At 40.0% G+C, this 18,101-nt stretch overlaps 2 protein-coding genes across 5 annotated transcripts in view; one reads left to right on the top strand and one right to left on the bottom strand.

Annotated features, from left to right (window-relative positions):
• Marveld3 (MARVEL domain containing 3) overlaps positions 1 to 3,828 on the top strand; it is a 34,083-nt gene extending 30,255 nt beyond the window's left edge. Inside the window, exon 4 of the mRNA XM_021721721.3 lies at positions 9 to 3,828. Coding sequence (XP_021577396.1) covers positions 9 to 646 — 638 coding nt within the window. The 3' untranslated portion in view covers positions 647 to 3,828. The remainder of the gene's footprint in view (positions 1 to 8) is intronic.
• Positions 3,829 to 4,243: 415 nt separating this feature from the next.
• Phlpp2 (PH domain and leucine rich repeat protein phosphatase 2) overlaps positions 4,244 to 18,101 on the bottom strand; it is a 70,825-nt gene continuing 56,967 nt past the window's right edge. For all 4 annotated transcript variants that reach the window (XM_078032625.1, XM_078032627.1, XM_078032626.1 and 1 more), the window contains 6 exons: positions 15,400 to 15,562; positions 14,895 to 15,025; positions 14,206 to 14,316; positions 12,998 to 13,192; positions 11,045 to 11,276; positions 4,244 to 9,070 (listed from right to left, as the gene is read on the bottom strand). In XM_078032625.1, the coding sequence (XP_077888751.1) occupies positions 7,916 to 9,070; positions 11,045 to 11,276; positions 12,998 to 13,192; positions 14,206 to 14,316; positions 14,895 to 15,025; positions 15,400 to 15,562 (1,987 nt within the window). In that variant the 3' untranslated portion in view covers positions 4,244 to 7,915. The remainder of the gene's footprint in view (positions 9,071 to 11,044; positions 11,277 to 12,997; positions 13,193 to 14,205; positions 14,317 to 14,894; positions 15,026 to 15,399; positions 15,563 to 18,101) is intronic.

Raw genomic sequence — 18,101 nt, 5'->3', positions numbered from 1 at the left:
TCCTCTAGGTGTGGTACAGATAGTGGAGGTGATTTTGAACGGCATGGTTCTCATGTGTATCGTGGCCTCCTACTTTGTCCTTGCTGGATTCAGCGCCAGCTTTGCCAGTGGTGGTGGCTTTGGAAACAACTACTACTCACCATTTGAGGGCACTGAGCTGGAGGAGGTTCGGCAACTGGACCAGAAGTATACAGTCCTCCGGGCGCCTCTGATATATGGCGGTGTGGCTGTTTCTCTGGGGCTAGGTGCCCTCACCATGGGCATTTTACTCCAAGGAGCCAAGAGCCTAACAAAACTGCCTAGAAAGTGGCTCCTCTTGGAGGCCGCCTTCAGCCTCCTGGCAGCAGTGGGCTACTGCGTAGGCATTGGCGTTTACCTCCATGTGGCATTGCAGATCAACTCCACAGACACCTGCAAAACAAGAGAGAGGCTCTACGCCCGCAAGGGTCTCACCTGGATGAACTGCCAGTTGGCAGGCACCGACGGAGCAGCAGCCACCTTTGCTTGTCTCCTGGTGATTATGTACAGTGCCAGTGTGGTACTGGCCCTGCGGAGCTACCGGGAACAGAAGCTCTACAAAGACAGCCAAGAAGAGCAGAGAAATGGCAGGGATGTCCCAGAATACCTGTGGTCTGGGACGCTCTAAGGGAGACATACTCAATTTCACATACTCAATTTTATAAGTGCTTCTTTTGGTATGAATGCAGAGTTAATTGTCTCATTTTTCTGTTGTAAAGGGAGATCAGTATGTCCCTGTTGGCTGACCCGATGACCACTTGAAAAAACTAGTACAAAAAGCAACATCAGAAGTCAGGCTATCCCCTGATGGTGATGCTATCTAACCATATGATAATGGTAGAAATAGCCAACTAGCCAGAGAAATTTCAGAAGCTGAGAACAACACATCCGAGGGTAACATGTCCAGCGTTATAGTAGAAATCTCACCTGTCATAACTATCTTGAGTCGTCAAAAGGAATAAGCAATCCTTGCTTGGTCCCAGGGAAAGACTGTAAAGCAGTGCTGTGAGTGAATTCTAAATGGGTAAATCTCCCCTGTCCCCAGAGGGGAAGAATTCTTCTGTTTGAGTGTCACCAGTGTCCCCTGCACCGGCATACTGCCAAGCAGCCCCCTTCTTTAAGAGATGGGAGTTGGGTTTCTGGGAAAGAGATGTTTTCAGCAAGCTTGATCGTCCTCAGGCCCCCTGCCTCGGGGCTCAGGGAGAATATTTCCTACCAGCTATTCCAAGAGGGTTTCTATTCCCATCCACTGGAATTCATTTTGAAGTATTTTAAATTTTTTTAAACATGAGGTTTCCAAATAGTGAGAAAACTCACAAGCTTCTTAAAGATGTCATTCAACTAATTTCAAAGATAAAGCAGTTAATTTACTAGACTCCAAAGGCTAATTGGAGAACTTCTCACTTCTGCATTCCCCTACCTGCAGGCCTTCCAAGGAACATAGTGACCCTCATCCCCCTGCACCATCTTCATAATGTGACAGATTTCTGACATGGAATGTTAAACGTCTTTTCAGTAATTGTCATCTGAAGTGTTATACCTGTTCTTGTACTTTACAGTTAGTCTCAAATGTTTCCGTTTGTGTCAGATCCAACTAGAAATATTCACATTCTCTTTATCTGGGTCTTTTTCGCATTCTCTTGCTTTTCCATAGCTAATTCTTATGAACCTATCCAAGACAAAAAAAAAAAATCAGAAGTAAAATTCACAAAGAAATGAGAGAACAAAGCTTGGAAGAAAACAACCAACTGGAAATCTCTATTGCTCAGTTGGAATAAAGTCCACTATGCCACAGAAAGGTGCTTCCTGTCACCCTTAGCCTGGGGCAGTGACTATAGAGTCCACACAAATTTCTCTTGAGTGGCAGAGATTTTAACAGCAGTAAAAAACAAACACCCACTCCTCAAGAGGACAATACACTGGTCTCAACTAGCGTTTATTCTCAAAGATCATGTCCCTGTTAAATGATCTTTGCCCATGCTGGGCCTTTTGCTAGATAAAATGGGGACTTTGGACTACTTGACTTCAGCTTTGTGCCCAGGCCCAGCTGGGATACTGCTCCTGAGATGCAGCTCTCTTCACTGATAGGAGCCTATGGGTGACTTTGACAATACTCATGCATGTCCACAGTTTTATAAGGTTCAAAAGCTTTAGCACTTATTCACCACTTGTCAAGATTTGTTATTCATGTGTTATAGAAAACAAGGTTCAAGACCACCAAGTGTTTTACCCAATAATTAACATTTCATTGAATGCTATGGCCCAAGTACATCACTATGCTCAAGTACTTTGGGTCCTCTTATTTAAGTTCATGACTGATGACAGATACTATCTTAACAAATAAGAACTACTGGGTGGGGATGCAGCTCAGTGGCAGAGTGTTTGCCTAGCATGCATGAGGCACTCAGTTCAATTCTCAGCTGAGAGAATTGAGAGCACATGAGTTTGCAAGCCTTAGGAAAGTGCCATAACTTGCCTAAATGACAAAACTTTCATGTAACAGAGCTCAGATCTACTGAATCACCTGATGGTGACTAACATGCTTTTGCCTTCAGTGTCCTAGGGAATGTTGTATGAAGTGCAGAACATACCCAAAGAAATGTTTCTGCCACCCTGGACCAGGGAGGCATATCTTATGGAACTAGGGTATTAAAGTAGATGGTGGTGTAGTAACCAGTAATCAGGTGTTGAGGCAACAGTTGTCAAACCTAAGTTTTCAAAATGTTCATTCTCTAGATGAGGAAATCTGCAAAATGCCTTTAACATGGCCTTTATTTGGAGCAAGGTAGCTAATCTTCCTTGGAAGTCAGGAGACAACAGTGGGGGCAAGGATGGCAGCACCCATTTGTAGGCTCTAAGTAGATTAAAAGTATGTTAGAAGCAAAAACCACTAAACTGAAGTTCTACCATGAAGCCATTATGTTATGGAACATGTGTCGGCCCACTCTGCACACAGCCCGTCATCACCCACTTTGTGATTATTTAAGAGCTGCAGATCATTTATAATCGAGTTTCTTCTGATCAGCTAATAACCTTCATGTAAATAAGGACTGCTTCCCATCATTGGGAACATATGAACCAAGTCAGGATATGATGTTTCTTAAAAACCTTTATTGCTATTTCACTTGAAATGGTGCTGTTTGTTTGTAGTTCGAGTGTCCCCCAAGAGTCCACTGTGATTGAAGGCCTGATACACAGGGTAGCGCTAATCGGAGATGAGATCTTGTGGGAGGAGGACCTTAGGTCACTGGGTACAAGTCCTCAGAAAATGGGTCTCCTGGGATCCTCTGGTAGTTCTGAGGGGATTGTTATATAAAAGCCTAAGTTGGGTCCCACACAGCTCTCTCTGCTCCTTGATGTGAGATGTAATTGCTGGCTCCCAAACATGCTTCTGCCATTGCCATCCACCATGACATGACACAGCTGAGACCTGAACCAATGCCAGTGCCATGCCCCTAAAGCTCCCAAACTCTTCTTCAAAAGTAACCTGTGTCAGATATTTTGTTACAGTGATATAAAGCTAATACAAAAGTGATCAAGAATATAAGGTCCTTGCTTAGCATCTTGATGGCCATCTTAAGTGACAGCTGCCATATTAAGGAAAAAGTTTTGCTTTCCTGCCCAAAGGCCTTTCTGAGAAAGGCTCACCTTTCCCTCATACCAACCCAATCCTTAACCACCCGCATTAGGGACCAACTCTGATTGCTGAGCCTGCCCTATAAAAGTCTTGGAACCCAAGCCTGTTTTGCCCCTCTCTCCACTATAGAGAGATGGCTTTTATTTGTCAGTTCTGATAAATTCTCGAGTGTATCTCTGCCTGGTCTCCGCCTTTCATTTCTTGTTTACCTGTCTCATTTCTTGCTTTCCCTTCAAAGAATATTTTGCCTTAACTCACATAGCCTCAAAGTGTCATGAAATATACTTCACGTGTTTGTTCTTGCTTATCTTCCTGAAGCAGGAAAGAGAAGAAAGGGGCTGGGGTTGTGGCTGAGTGGTAAAGTGCGAGGCCCTGGGTTCGATCCTCAGCATGATGTAAAAATAAATAAAATAAAGACATTGTGTACAACTACAACTAAAAAATATTTTTAAAAAGAGAGAAAGATCTACTACTTTTGGTTAAGAACCTAATTCTATAATAAAAGTTAGGGAGAAAATTCTAGATTCATGCTAAAATATTTGTAAAATAACAAGCATTCCATTTTAAAACAAAGGCATGAAAAAGATATTCCATTTTATTTTATTTATTATTGTTATTATTATTTTTTACAAACAATAGATTTGCTGCAACATGCTCTGGCTCATATTATTGAATTAAAAAATTTAACACATTTCAAAAATATCAAAAATACACTATAATGAGTCTTAGGACTACAATACAACGATGATTGCACAAAACCATAGATATGAGCCCACTGTCTGGCTGACATCCAGTGGCAACAGTTAGAGAAACCCTACAGCATCTGGGAGAGGTGCATGAGATTTAGAATACAAGGAGCTTATACTGATTAATCACCAAATGAGGGAAACAGAGCAGGTTTGACTGTAGCCGATTTTCTCAGTCTAGGAAGTACTTACCCAACCACAGGGCAAAGTCACTAACTGGAAAGAAAGAATAACTTGTGTCCATGATTGGGGAGTCTGGAAGGCTCCACCCAGAGGGAAGTAAAAAGTGACAAGACAGTTCTACAGTGATGCTGTGGACATCACTGGATGGCTTGGAGACTAATTCTTTAGTAATTGATACATTTATAATTAACAGCCAAATGCTCCCTTATGGAGGTCTCTTCATTGATAGTTATTGAATAGATAAAGAAGGTGAGCCTGTGGCTTCCAAGTACCTGCTTTTGTTGAAGGTCTACATAGAAAGAAGAGCATCATTTAATAGATCTGCCAAACGTAACTGGCTCCATCTCCTGGAAAATAGCACTCGCTACAAGCAATTGTAATAGCACCCAGTGATGCCATGTTGCTCGTGGTGGCTCTTCTGTACGCCAGGAAAATGTGTTCAATGACTTATTGCACATATACACTCTACAGTAGTATAATAAAGCCCTCACTACGTCAGAAATGGTAATTCAATGATTTGACTATGGTAGCACTAGAGCTTTATGTCATACCAACATTGAAATTTCAGATGTATTTCCAATCCATTTGGATAAAAATAAGGATACTTGGCTGACAAGCCACATGTATTTTCCTTTCCCCATGGGACTCCTGAACTGCACCCATAACCAGGAGTTGTTTTTTTTTTTTTTTCCCCAGAAATGATCTTAAACTCTGTGAAGTGGGAGGTACATGCAGAGACCCAAGAATCAGGCAGAGACCAGGCTCTCCATGCTAGGGATCACCTGTATTCTGCCCACCCGGGGAACATACCCTCTGAGTTAAGGTATTGAGAAAATGACACTCATTTGCAGACAGATTACTGGCTTTCATTTGACAGCCTACTCAGATAACACAACATCTGTCAATTACCTCATAGGTCAAATGGGGTATGTATTTTTGGTAATGAACTATGGCCTTTTAACCTTCTGTTTTAATACAGAACAATTATAGAAGGACATGAATGAAAGGAAGTTGCAAAAAAAATAATAATCAGTTTTGGTATATCCTATAATAGAGGTTTTCATCAGACCTAATGGTACCTGAAAATAACTCCACCACATCAAAATACATGTGGAATTTCAGAGTTTTGTTGACCAAAAAGCAAACACACTACTTTTGGAAAGGTCAATATGGACCTGGGTTTTGAGGTGGTTCCAATAAGTAGGACAGGAAACAAATAGAAGAAAAGTAGTCATAGATAAATGACAATTTTTATAAGACTATACTACTAAAGTGGTATTTTCCCAAAATAGCTTTAATTTTTAGACAACATCACTCACTAGTCTATTCAGAACCCAAAGGTTCTGCTGTCTGAGTAGGAAGATGTTTGATATCACCCATCACTAACATCTTGGGTTTTTCCTTCATTTTCTTTTTTCATTCCCATATAAAAATAAGGTGGCAACATACTATTGTACCCATCTTTCTAACAGCACCTAAACTTTGTATGAGCCACCATATTCCCCACTTCAAATCAAAGACCTGAGTTCTAAATTTTTTCAGTAGCTGATCAGTAGTTTGACAGAAGGAAGTCAAGTGTTCCTGATGATTTGGGGACTCAAGTTCAAATTCTTGAGAGTTGAACATTAAGTAGCCAATGGGGTATACAGAATGGGGTACTTTCCCTAAGAATGTACCCTAATGACACATGCACATGGGTATGGGGCCTCTGAGAGAATGAGGAGACATAACTATTTGTGGACAGATCATCTAATTTTTGACTATTGCTTTGAACAAAAACTCCCCCCAAACCCTCCCAAAAAGAACCCACAAAGAAATTAACATATACTTCCAACATTATATTTAACATTTTGTTTCTGATGAAACAAATTAAAAATGGTTCCACTCTGTTTTCTTGTTTTCAAACTATGAAATGTCTTAAAACTTCAAAGCACATTTCTCAATGGGTAAAATCAAGCAATGCCAAAATTTTGTAGGACTAGAAGTAGGAATTAGTTTGCTTAAGAAAATCTTTTAATGGAAAAAGCAACAAACATACAGAAGGAATTGCATTTTGCTAGAGTTATGTGGAATGTGCAAAAAAAAAAAGAAAGAAAAAATCAAGTTAAGAATTTCTCGAGTCTGTCTTATATTGGTATTGAGTCCAGTACTCTGAAACCACATGAAGTGAGTTAGCAGTTTTCAGATAGGTACATTGTCAAACCTTTAGTGCAAGGTTTGACAACTCACTTCCAACATTCTAGAAAACCATTTCTCACTTTGGAGAAAGAAGGAACACATCTAACCTGTGAGCTCCATCCACCCATCTGTTCTCACATAGCCTCCATCTGTTTGGGAATCATCTGCTCTAATTCAAGATTCCTGGATGCCAGCAGTGCTGGTGTTGGCCCTGCCTGTCAGGAAGCTGGCTGCCAATTCTACCACATGGTAAGGGAAAGAGGCCAATCCCCAAGTGCCTACCTTGTGATCTGCTGAAATCACATTCCTAGTGGGTATCACATCTGTTAAGGAATGACTCTTTTTCTGATATGGGGAAGGAAGTCTTTGCTCCTTCCCCAGCTTTATCCCCAAAAGAAGATTCCTCTCTACCTCATGTTCCTCAGGAGCTTTCACACTTTGACATCCAATAGCTCAATCCAGGGCCTTTCCAAGTACCCTCACAGAAGGCTTCAATACCCAATTATCTCTCTGCCTATGGACAAAGGTGTTGGGCTGCCTCTAAGAAGATTGGCTCGAGTGCAGATTCAAAAATAAAAAGTTCACAGTCAATGAAAAGTGCTCTCATTACATTACTTACATAAATTATCTGTTTGATTGGTTCTACATCTCCAATAAACATCATTTTGATAGGCTATATTCTCGTAGAGAAGAATGAAAAGCCATGTGACTAGTCACATCACACCCCATTAGTTAGTCTGAAAGATAAGGTGATTTCTCTGTCATGGAGATCCATCAGCAGCAATTAGTAAAGGGAATCAACCTTCAGTTATTTCCTCCACAGAAATAGTCCCTTTCCTGCCCAGGCAGGCAAATTCTCAAAATGATCCTAGGAAAGAAAGGGTTAATGGCAGGTGGTAGGACTGACAGAGAAAAACTTCTGCTTTCCTCCCAGTAACTCTGGGAATTCCAATGCAGGTTAAATGCAAAACTTAACACTGATGGTGGTACTGGCTCATCCAGGGTCAGGCCCTGAAAGCTCTCACCTTTTTGGGCTCTTGAGTTTTACCCACACATTTCTGGTTAGAAACACAGAGGCAAAATGCCTCTGGAAGGGTCCCTCCCCAACACCACAAAAGCCTTTTCTCACACTGTGCCCGCAACAGTGGCAGAATCATAGCGCTGTGTCAAACTCCTCTGGGGGCTCGGTCCGATCCTCTTCACTGGGCTCGGGCTCAGGCCTGCTTTCCTGATGCTGTTTCATTTGCTCCTTCACTTCTTCCTCCAGGTCACGAGGTACAACAAACTGATCCTCTGGCTCCAGCTGAGTAGGGGCAGCAAAATAGCCAGTTTTCCTCTTGGGTGCTTCTGTGGCCACTTCAATGAGGTTCAGGCTATCTTCTAGGGGCACAATTGAGCCATTGGAGAGCTTCTTGCCATAGAGACAGGAAGTAGAAGGAGACTTCTGTAACTCCATTTTGTCCCTACACATTGGCAGAAGTATGCCACTATTTACACTGTTCTGTCTCCGGATCCCAAAAAACAACCCTCTAGCATGTTCCTCAGGACATGGGGTGGAAGAATTCTCTGTAAGGGTAGGACAGCTCTCAAGATCTCTTCCTCGGCAGCAGTGGATATCTACTTCTACTTCTACCTTGCTGCCATTGATTATGACCCCTTCAACAGGCTGGTCATCATCACTGTCAAGGCCATTGTCAGACTGATTACTAGAGAAGGTTGCACAAGAAGGCTGGCGCTGAAACACCCCAGAGGTGGGTGCTGGGTGGAGGCTGCAGCGCCTCTCTGGCCGTGGAAGCAAACCAGCCTCCAGGCCCACAGTGTTATGTTCATCAGAAGCAGTGGAGCCCACTTCACTGCTCACCTCCGAGGTGGACATCTCACTGCTGAACTCAGAGGCAATGCCACTACTGGAGGAAGGAGTGGTTGGTTTAGGAGCATCCTTGATGGTGCTGGTGGAAGCAAATCCCACAGGTCCTGGGAGGGTGAGTCCATTCATTTCACAAGTGCAGCCTTCCTCACCAATGTTCAAATAAACCACCATGGCCCCCACATTATCCTGACAGCCATAGCTCTGTGCTAATGTGCACAGTTTCTTAGAAGCTGCTAATGGATCTTGTACGTGACGCACTGCATTAATAGCTTCTGTATATGACAAGTGTTCCCATAATGCTCTGTTTCCCAGAATCAGCAATTCATCTTGAATAGTAAGTGGTGTGGAAGATATATGGGGCTTGGGGAGGATCCAAGGATAAAGGTATGTACAGCCCAGCATCCGGGTACAACAGGTTACCCCATTCACTTTGTTATCCTAGAGATGAGCAGAATAAAAATTTTGAGAAAGCAACAAAAACATGCAACATTTTCATTCTCCAAAACATTTTAAAATAAATAAAATTATTTATGTTATTATATGATGTGCCCTAGGATAAGCACAATTTTAAGTGAACTCCAGGAACCACCTTCTTCTTCTTTTTTTTTTCTTAGAGAGAGAGAGAGAATTTTTTTTAATATTGTATATTTTTCAGTTTTTGGTGGTCACAACATCTTTATTTTTATTTTTTTTATATGGTGCTAAGGATCGAAGCCAGTGCCCCACGCATGCCAGGCGAGCACATTACTGCTTGAGCCACAAGATATTTGTCCTGACATGAAGGATATGCTGCGAGGAACATGTTAGACATATAATGAGCAAAATTGTCTTTAATTCTCCCATCCCTAGTACTCTTAGGTCAAAACTCAGATATATCACTAAAAATAATTTCTCATTTAAAGGCAGTTGGTAACTGAAAAGACTTCCAATGGATAAAACTCTAAGTAGCTAAAGTCCTAAATGATCTCTATGGTTATTTGGCCTAAAGGGAAAGTCTGAAATATGTAGCATAATTTACCTACTCTGTAGGGCTGCACCAAGAATGAACAGCAGATTAAAATAGGATCCCCTATCATTCTAAACTTAGATGAAAAGGAAATCCCTGGGTGCAGGTTGGGAATTTCATATGTGGAAATTGATTTTATTGATTTTTCTCCAAAAAAAACCAAAAAAAAACCAAAAAACAAAAACTCTGAAATCATCAATAAATTAATTTGACACTTGCAGTCACTCTCTGGCTTTATTAATCAGAATTTGCCACAAACTAAACTATTTTCATCATCTGGAAAATGAAAATAAAATGGGGGTTATTGTAATATTAAACAAAACTCTAAAGGAATAGTACTTGGAAAATAATAGATAAAAATTATTCATGGTTAAAATAACATAAAAATGCAGTGGCGCACACCTGAAACCCCAGATACTTGGGAGGCTGAAACAGGAGAAGCTAAGGTTAAAGGCGAGCTTTGGCAGCTTAGTACCCTGTCTAAAACAAAGTGGGGTAGGAAAGATGTAGCTCAGTGGTAGAGTCCACACAAATAATAGCCAACTGATCTTTGAAAAAGGAGCAAAGGCAATACAGTGGAGAAAGAATAATCTTTTTAAAAAATGGTGCCAGCACAGCTGGACATCACATGAAAAAAAAAAAAAAAAAAGATCTAGACACAGACCTTACGCTTTTCACAAAAATTAATTCACAACAGACTAAGACCTAAGTGTAAAAATCAAAACTTTTATAAAATACCTAGAAGATAACACAGAAGAAAATATGAGTATCTTGAGTTTGCCAACGAGGTTTTAGATCTAACACCAAAAGCACAACAATCCATTAAAAAAAAAATAGATTAAGTAGAGCCAGACATCGGGGTACACACCTGTAATCCCAGAGAATTAGAAGGCTAGGCAGGAGAATCACAAGTTCAAGGTCAGGCCTCGGCAATTTAGTGAGACCCTAAGCAACTCAAAGAGACCCAGTCTTAAAATAAAAAATATTTTAAAAGTGGGGGACTGGGGATGTAGCCAATGGTTACGTGCCCCTGGGTTCAATCCCTGGTACCAAAAAATAAAAATAAAAAAATAAATAGAAATCTTTTTTCTTGTTTGGAATAGCAAAGTAGATGAGCTGGGAACTAAATGAGACACAACATTCATTTTACTTGTTAGCTATTCATTTAAAAGTCCTAATTGCAAATTAGGACTTTTTAAATTAATTTTGCTTCTTCTTTTTGCTAGTCCTTAACTGCTCAGATTTTCTTCTAGCGCTCTTACTGAAACCATCTGAAATGAACATTTACTACATTGAATACAATTTACAAGGTATGACAGGAAGAAAATGGACCTTCACTGCCTCCATTCAAAGCACTTTTCGCTAGAATTGGGAAGCAAAAGTGACTGGCAGAAAGCGAGATGCACCTCTGTAATGATGGCTTTTTGATCCTTCACCCTTCGTGCCTCCTCCAGGTCCTGTTCCAGGCTGAAAACTTTCGAAAGGGGCACTGGCTTCCCACCTCGGCACAGGACTGCTTGGCACGTGCCAACATTAGCCACAGTCAAGCTAAAACTACTTGTTGGATCAGCAGTGTCAGGGCGGATGTAGCACAGAAGAGCAGAGGAACCCAGCTTCTGACCAGCCATTCCTAATTTCCTGTTTAAAAAGAAAGAAAAATGAGGACACAGTGGCTAGTTTAAAAGTGGCAGTCTTTCATACCCATCCTTCCCTCATTCTTCTGCCATAGGATTGTGAAGCAGCCTCACCCCTATCCACCTGAAGGCTGACTCTTGCTATGGGTGATACTGCCTTTGACTCTCAGCTGATGGGAAAAAAAGAACTTTACAGAGAGAGTGGGGGATGGACAGTGCAGGTGCATCTTTCTCTATTGCTTGTCTGTCTGATCAAAGTCTTCCTAAATCAGGGGTTTTCAAACTTCAGCATATCAGAATCATCTGGAGAGTCTGATGATTGTTAGAGCATAGATTGCTGGACCTAGCCCTGGAGCTTCTGATTCACTGGGCAAGGGGCTGGCCTAATAAGTTTCTGAAGATGGTCAGGATACCAGTCCTGGAAAAATACATTGAGAACTGCCTGCCCTTAGGACACAATACTAACACAGAGCAGATACTACCAGAAGAATCTAGTTTCAAATTCCAGCTCTATCATTTATTGGCTACATATTCTCATCAAGTTATTTCTCTAAGAAATTTCTCTGATAAAATATCTACCTGTTTGCTTTGTTTTGATAATTAAAGATATAGGATGAAGCTGGGCACAGGGCACAGGGCACAGGCCTCTAATCTCAGCAACTTGGGAGGCTGAGACAGGAGGATACCAAGTTCAAGGCCAGCCTCAGCAACTTAATGAGATTCTCAGCAACTTAGTGAGACCCTGTCTCAAAATAAAAAATAAAAAGGACTGAGATGTAATTCATTGGTAAAGCATCCCTGGGTTCAATCCCCAGTATTTAAAAAAAAAAAAAAAAAAAAAAGAGGATGAAAAATGCATGGTACCTTGCCTGGTTCTTCGAAGGTACTTCTTAATTGAGTTCCAAAACCCTTAATTTTGTCAAGTATCCAGCTCAGTTCTATAGAAAAGTGGACTCCTTTTCCAACACAATGCTTTGTGTAAATGACAGTTAAAACTGGCCTGAGCTCCAGACTGTTCCATTTCAGCCTTGAGTATACAAGTTTACAGCCTCTTAGTTGTTCATATCCTTTTATGCAGCCCACCAGATGTGCAAGACACTCCATTACCTACTAAGATTTTCAGTAGTTGGGAGTTTTGCCCTTAAGTGGCTTAGACTTTTTTGTGGGGGACACCAGGAAAATGAACCTAGGGGTACTAAACCACTGAGTCACATCCTCAGCCCTTTTTTTGTTTTGAGACAGAGTCTAAGTTACTTAGGGCCTTGCTAAATATCTGAGACTGGCTTTGAACTTGTCTTGCCTCAGCCTCCCAAACCACTGGGATTACAGGAATGTGCCACCATATCTGGTTCAGTGGTTTAGACTTGAATGAAAAACCTTAGTTGGGTAAATCTCCAGTACAAAGTATTCTAAACAAATGAATCTGACCAGTGCATGTTAACCTTTTGTAGGCTTTTGACTCTTTGGAGAACAAATACATCCATAAAAACACAATCTTCTATACATAAAGAGCAGCCTTTGGGTTCAACAGAGAGGGCACATGACTCCAAAGGCTCTATGACATGCCAATGTTCCCACAATCCCTGCTGATACTGAGATGTATAATCATGGAAGGAGTGGGTCTCTCCTTGATCTGGCACCCATAATTTAGACCTTCACCTTCTGACTCAGATTTATTTTCCAAAGGTAGAGCTGAGTTAGGGATTATTCAACCCACCTGCTTACCTGTGAGATACCAAAAAAGTGTTGGTCATGAAAACTGTGTCATTTGTTGACTGCTGTACCTCTTCCAAAAGCACATCTGCCATTGTACATTGCAGCAGGCGTGGAAGCTCCTCATTTCGGTCCCCATCAAACATGCCATATACAGCTCCAACCCCCTCTGCAAAGTTATCCATAGCTAGGGAAGACACACATAGCCTAGAATAGAAAGATAAGAAATACAATCATCAAAGAAAGCTTCTGGTAAACAATTATTCCTCAGGGAGCATCCTTTTAAAAATTGGTTATTTGCGGGGTACAGTGATGCATGACTATTATCCAAGCCAACTCAGGAGGCTGGGGCAGGAGGATTGGAAGTTCAAGGCCAGCCCAGGCAACTTAGCGAGGCCCTAAGCAACTTATCAAGACCCTGTCTCAAAAAAAAGGGGGTGGGGGAGGGCTGTGGTAGTATCTCAGTAGTAAATGCACCACTGAATTCAAACCCCAGGACCAAAAGTAAATAAATAATTATTAACTGAAGGTAGAGAAGAATGTGATAAATTTTTATACATGAAAAATGTCCCCAGAAGTAAGCAGGATTTGTAAGACCTGATGTCCTAAGGAAAGGTGAAATTCAGTCCCATTCATGGGCAATTTACACAGCTTTGCAAGACTGTTAAAGGCTGGCAAGGTGACATATGTTCCTGTAGAAGTGATTAGAGACTGGCTTCATCGATGTTGTCTTTCAATTCCAAAGACCATCACAGCATACCTATGGTTGAAGTTGGGTTTAGTATTCCTTGCAGGAAGGAAGAATGCACACCATGGAATCCTGGACTGTATAAAAAGAGGGTGCTGGAAAGAACCTAGTATAGGATGTGGGCTTTGGATGGGTCACTTTTGGGAGAGTCTGAGAAATGGAGGATCATATCACATTGTAGGCTATCAGAAATCGGGGCAATTACAGAGTTGAGTCCCTCAATAAATCTTATCAACAGAGAAGGAAAATTAGCATGAGGAAAGAGCTGTGAGGGGGCTGCTGGGTATTCTGTGGCCTGCACATTCATTTTGTTTACTTTACTTGAGTCTCAGGGATCTTATCTGATGGTGACATTCTGTGATTTGTTTATGCACAACAGAACTACTGTGGCCCAGCTGTGAGCATCAGCCCAGTCCCCAGATGGCAGGAGCTGCTTTTTTTCTTTCTTAGCCTCTATGGCCGACATACTCACTTATTTCTCTGTCCTGCCATCTCAGCCAGTCCATGGCTCCAGAAGGTTGATGTAACAGTAGAATCTGTGGTTGGCAATGGTTTTTGATCAATTTTCAGGGTTGTGATGTGGCTGTAGAAGGAAAGAAGGTTATACCATATTGTCTATTATATTTTTAAAAAACTATCCAAACAATAACATGTTTTTATAAAACAATCTCTTGAAAGACTAAGATGTATTTCCAGACAGGCTAAAAGAAAGTAGTATGATGAACCCGCTGGCTTGGATGCAGAATAAAGGAAAGGGATAGGAGGAAAAACAGAGACAAATATCATTACAATTAATGGGACATGTAAGTTTCAGCCAACCATCTATTTATTTTAAGTATTGTAATACAATAAAGCTTTGGTGCATGAATTAACATATACTGTCTCTCAGATGTTGTAATGTGACCTGTGCCACCTAAAATATCTGTGCCTTCCATGTAAAAATATTCCACATGGCACTTAGTTGTACATAAATGGACTGACTATGAAATAGAACATCCATTTATAGCTGAATCAAAATCAAAGAAGAGAACCTAAGGTCTTTCTGATCTAATTCATTCTGTTCCTTTAATTAACTGAGAGTCCACAGTCCTAAAGAAGATCCACAGATGATTGGTGGGCCTCTAGACACATGTGGATTTAATTTCAGATTGTTTTCCCCACCTAAACATGTCCAGTGTCTTGTGTTCCAGAACCAGATTTGTGTTTCCAGTTAGGTCAAGGTCTTGTAACGTAGCAGGCAGAGCCTCTGGAATTAGAATTTCTGTCAAGTCGTTGCAACTTAGGTCTACAAACTGAGAAGAAACAGAAATCAAAATAAAATAAATTCTAGTTTAGTTCTTTATTTCCAATAGTCAATCTCCTACTATATCTTCTAAGGATAACTTAGTTTCTTCCCAGGAATGAATTAAGCATACTTGAATTCCAATCTGAGTATGTTAGAATATTATTTCTTCCTTATAAAAGAACAATCTCATTTACACTCCTTTCTTCTTCCTTCTAAGAAGAGAAGCATCTCTGGACTGGGGACATGACCCACAGTTGCCTGGCAAGTGTGAGGCAGGTTCTAACCCAGCACACACCCCCTCCACCCTGCTTCAAAAAAAGGCATCTCATTCACACGCTGGCTATTTCCCCCACCAGGACTTCTTCCAGCACATCAAATTACCTGGATCTGAGGCAACTGCAATATTTCTGGGAAAATGCTGATGTTGTTAGAGTGTGCAACAAGGGTGTGCAGCCTTCTGCAGTTGGCTATGGTTGTAGGAATGGTTTTAAGCTTGTTGCCACTTAAGTTCAGTTCCTCCAATTGCTCCAATTTATTTAGTTTACTGAAAAAGAAATATCAAAATACCACATTACACCAAAACAACAACAACTGCCAAGTAAGTGCTATTTTACAGCCCCTGAGCATGGAAGGCCAGCTTGGTGTACTTGAGAGGACTGGACCTCAGAGGACTAGTGATAGGAAACAACTGGACACCAGTCAGGCTCTCCACCATAAATGGCTCTGCTATCTTTGTACCTGATCTCCCACTCAAGTGTGTTTTGAGGGCTGACAGTGCCCTTGATTTTCTGAAAGCTGTTGAACACACACATCTTCCTGTTATCTAACTTGCAAGGAGCTGAAAAAGCATGGGTCTATTGTTAAGAGATTAATTCTAGTCCTTGCTTCACCACTAATTAGCTATATTAGTAGCTAACTAGTATAGTACTATCAAACAGACCTCAACAGCCTCAGCTATAAAATGAAGAAATTGTACTAAATCATCACCAAGATTCCTTTCAGATTTAAATTTCTAGTTACCTATTCAAAACCTAATTTATCTCCACTAAATATTTATCAGGCTCTTGTTTGTACACACAGCACTATGCTTGGGACTCAAAGTGCTCCTAAAATCAACACCCTTATCCAGAATACCAACTGCTCTAATTTATTGGTTTAAAAAATTATAAAAATAAACTGCTATAATATGGAGAAAAAGTTCAGAAAATAATTAGCAATAAACTAGCAACCTGAAAGAGTAATTATTATAATTTTATTGAATTTCCTACCAAATTTCTCAAATGAGTATTTGTTTTACATTAATTTCATGTCCTATCTTTCACAAATATTCTATTGCTAAAAAATCCACAAATATTTTAACTAAAAAATTTTCTTTAGTACAATAATGCATAATCACTAAAATAAATGAGAAAATAGAAAATAAAAACCCTCTTAATTCTGCTACCAGAGATAATCCCTGATGACATTTTGGTAATAGTATTCTTATCTTTAAAGCATAAAACTGTATTTTTCAAATTTTAAAAATGTTGTAATATTAAAGATGAATTGTTTTATAACTTTTGTGTGTGATTAGTACTAGGGATTAATCTCAGGGGTGGTTTACCACTGAGTTACAACCCCAGCCCTCTTTATTTTTTTAGTTTGAATCAGAGTCTTGCTAAATTGCCTAAACTAGTCTTAAACTTATAATTCTGCAGGCTGAATAGTTGGGATTACAAGTGTGCACCACCATGCCTGAATTATTACTTATTTTTTTAACTTAATATATTTTAAACATTCCCATGTCCAATTTTCATGCTTTGCCCTTATGCTACTTCCTACCTTGATTTTTCTAACTTGTAAATAGAATTGCAGTATTCATATCTTAATCAGCTTCTTTCCAAGTACCCACAACTGTGATAGATTCTGAAAATTGTACAAAAGAAAGAAGACTTGAATTGTACCTGAGTTTTAATATTGTTCAGGAAATGCCCTGATAGAGGATTGCTACTCAATATAAAATTAGTATGTTCTTAAATACATGGCTCCTAAATTCCATTTAGTTTTATAATTGGATCACTCTAATTTTGTGTCATCTCTTCCTATTTCTCATCTTTAATACTTTTTATTTTCATTTTCTTTCACATGTTTTCAGTTTTATATTAGCCTGCTTTTGATCCCTCCAACAAGAGTGTCATCAAATTGGGTGAGAGTCATTAGTTTCAGAACAGAAAATCTGGTATTATTCATCAGTTTCACAAATGAATATATTCTGTCAGTGGTCTATCAATGAGGCTACTTAAATTAATGTGATAAGATTTTAAGATATCTACTACATCCTAAAACTAAGATTCTACATTCAATTTAAATGTCACTGTTTGAACTATTTCAAGAAAATAACCGAGTTCATACTGTTTGTCTTCTTTTTTCTTTTTTTGAGCAGGGGGTGGTGGTCCCAGGGATTGAATTTAGGGGCACTCGACCACTGAGCCACATCCCCAGCTCCATTTTGTATTTTATTTAGAGACAGGATCTCACTGAGTTGCTTAGCGCCTTGTTTTTGCTGAGACTGGCTTTGAACTTGCAATTCTCCTGCCTCGGCCTCCTAGCCACTGGGTTAGCTTCCCGAGCTGCTGGGCTGTTTGTTATCTTAAACTCTACTCTCATTTCATGAATGTTCAAAAACCCTTAATATTTTAATAATTAAACTCATTTTTTTCTGAATTTATCACATTTCCAAGAAAATCTGCAAAATCAGAATCATGCAAATTATATTAAACATTGTATAATTTTATGACATTTAATTCAAATTGTATCATGACATTTCCTCCATGTTCTTACTTATAAAAGTATAATTTTTAATTAATAATTTCATGGTATAGATGGATTTTTCTGGTGTAAAATTGTTTTTTAATCAAGTGTATTTTGAAAGATATTTCTCTACCAACACTGTCTAAAACTTTGAGAGCCTTAACCATCTCTCTTATCTTCTTACAGAGTAGCCTGGCTAGCTTCTGTTCATCTCTTCCTCCAGGCCTCATCCACCCCAAGCTCTGTATAGCAGAGCTGGCAACCTGTGCCCATCTTTAACACCTAGCATTTGT

Source organism: Ictidomys tridecemlineatus, chromosome 15 (assembly GCF_052094955.1).
Source record: "Ictidomys tridecemlineatus isolate mIctTri1 chromosome 15, mIctTri1.hap1, whole genome shotgun sequence".
NCBI lineage: Eukaryota > Metazoa > Chordata > Mammalia > Rodentia > Sciuridae > Ictidomys > Ictidomys tridecemlineatus.
Note: the sequence above shows the minus strand (reverse complement) of the source record. Positions and strands in the feature narration are given on the sequence as shown.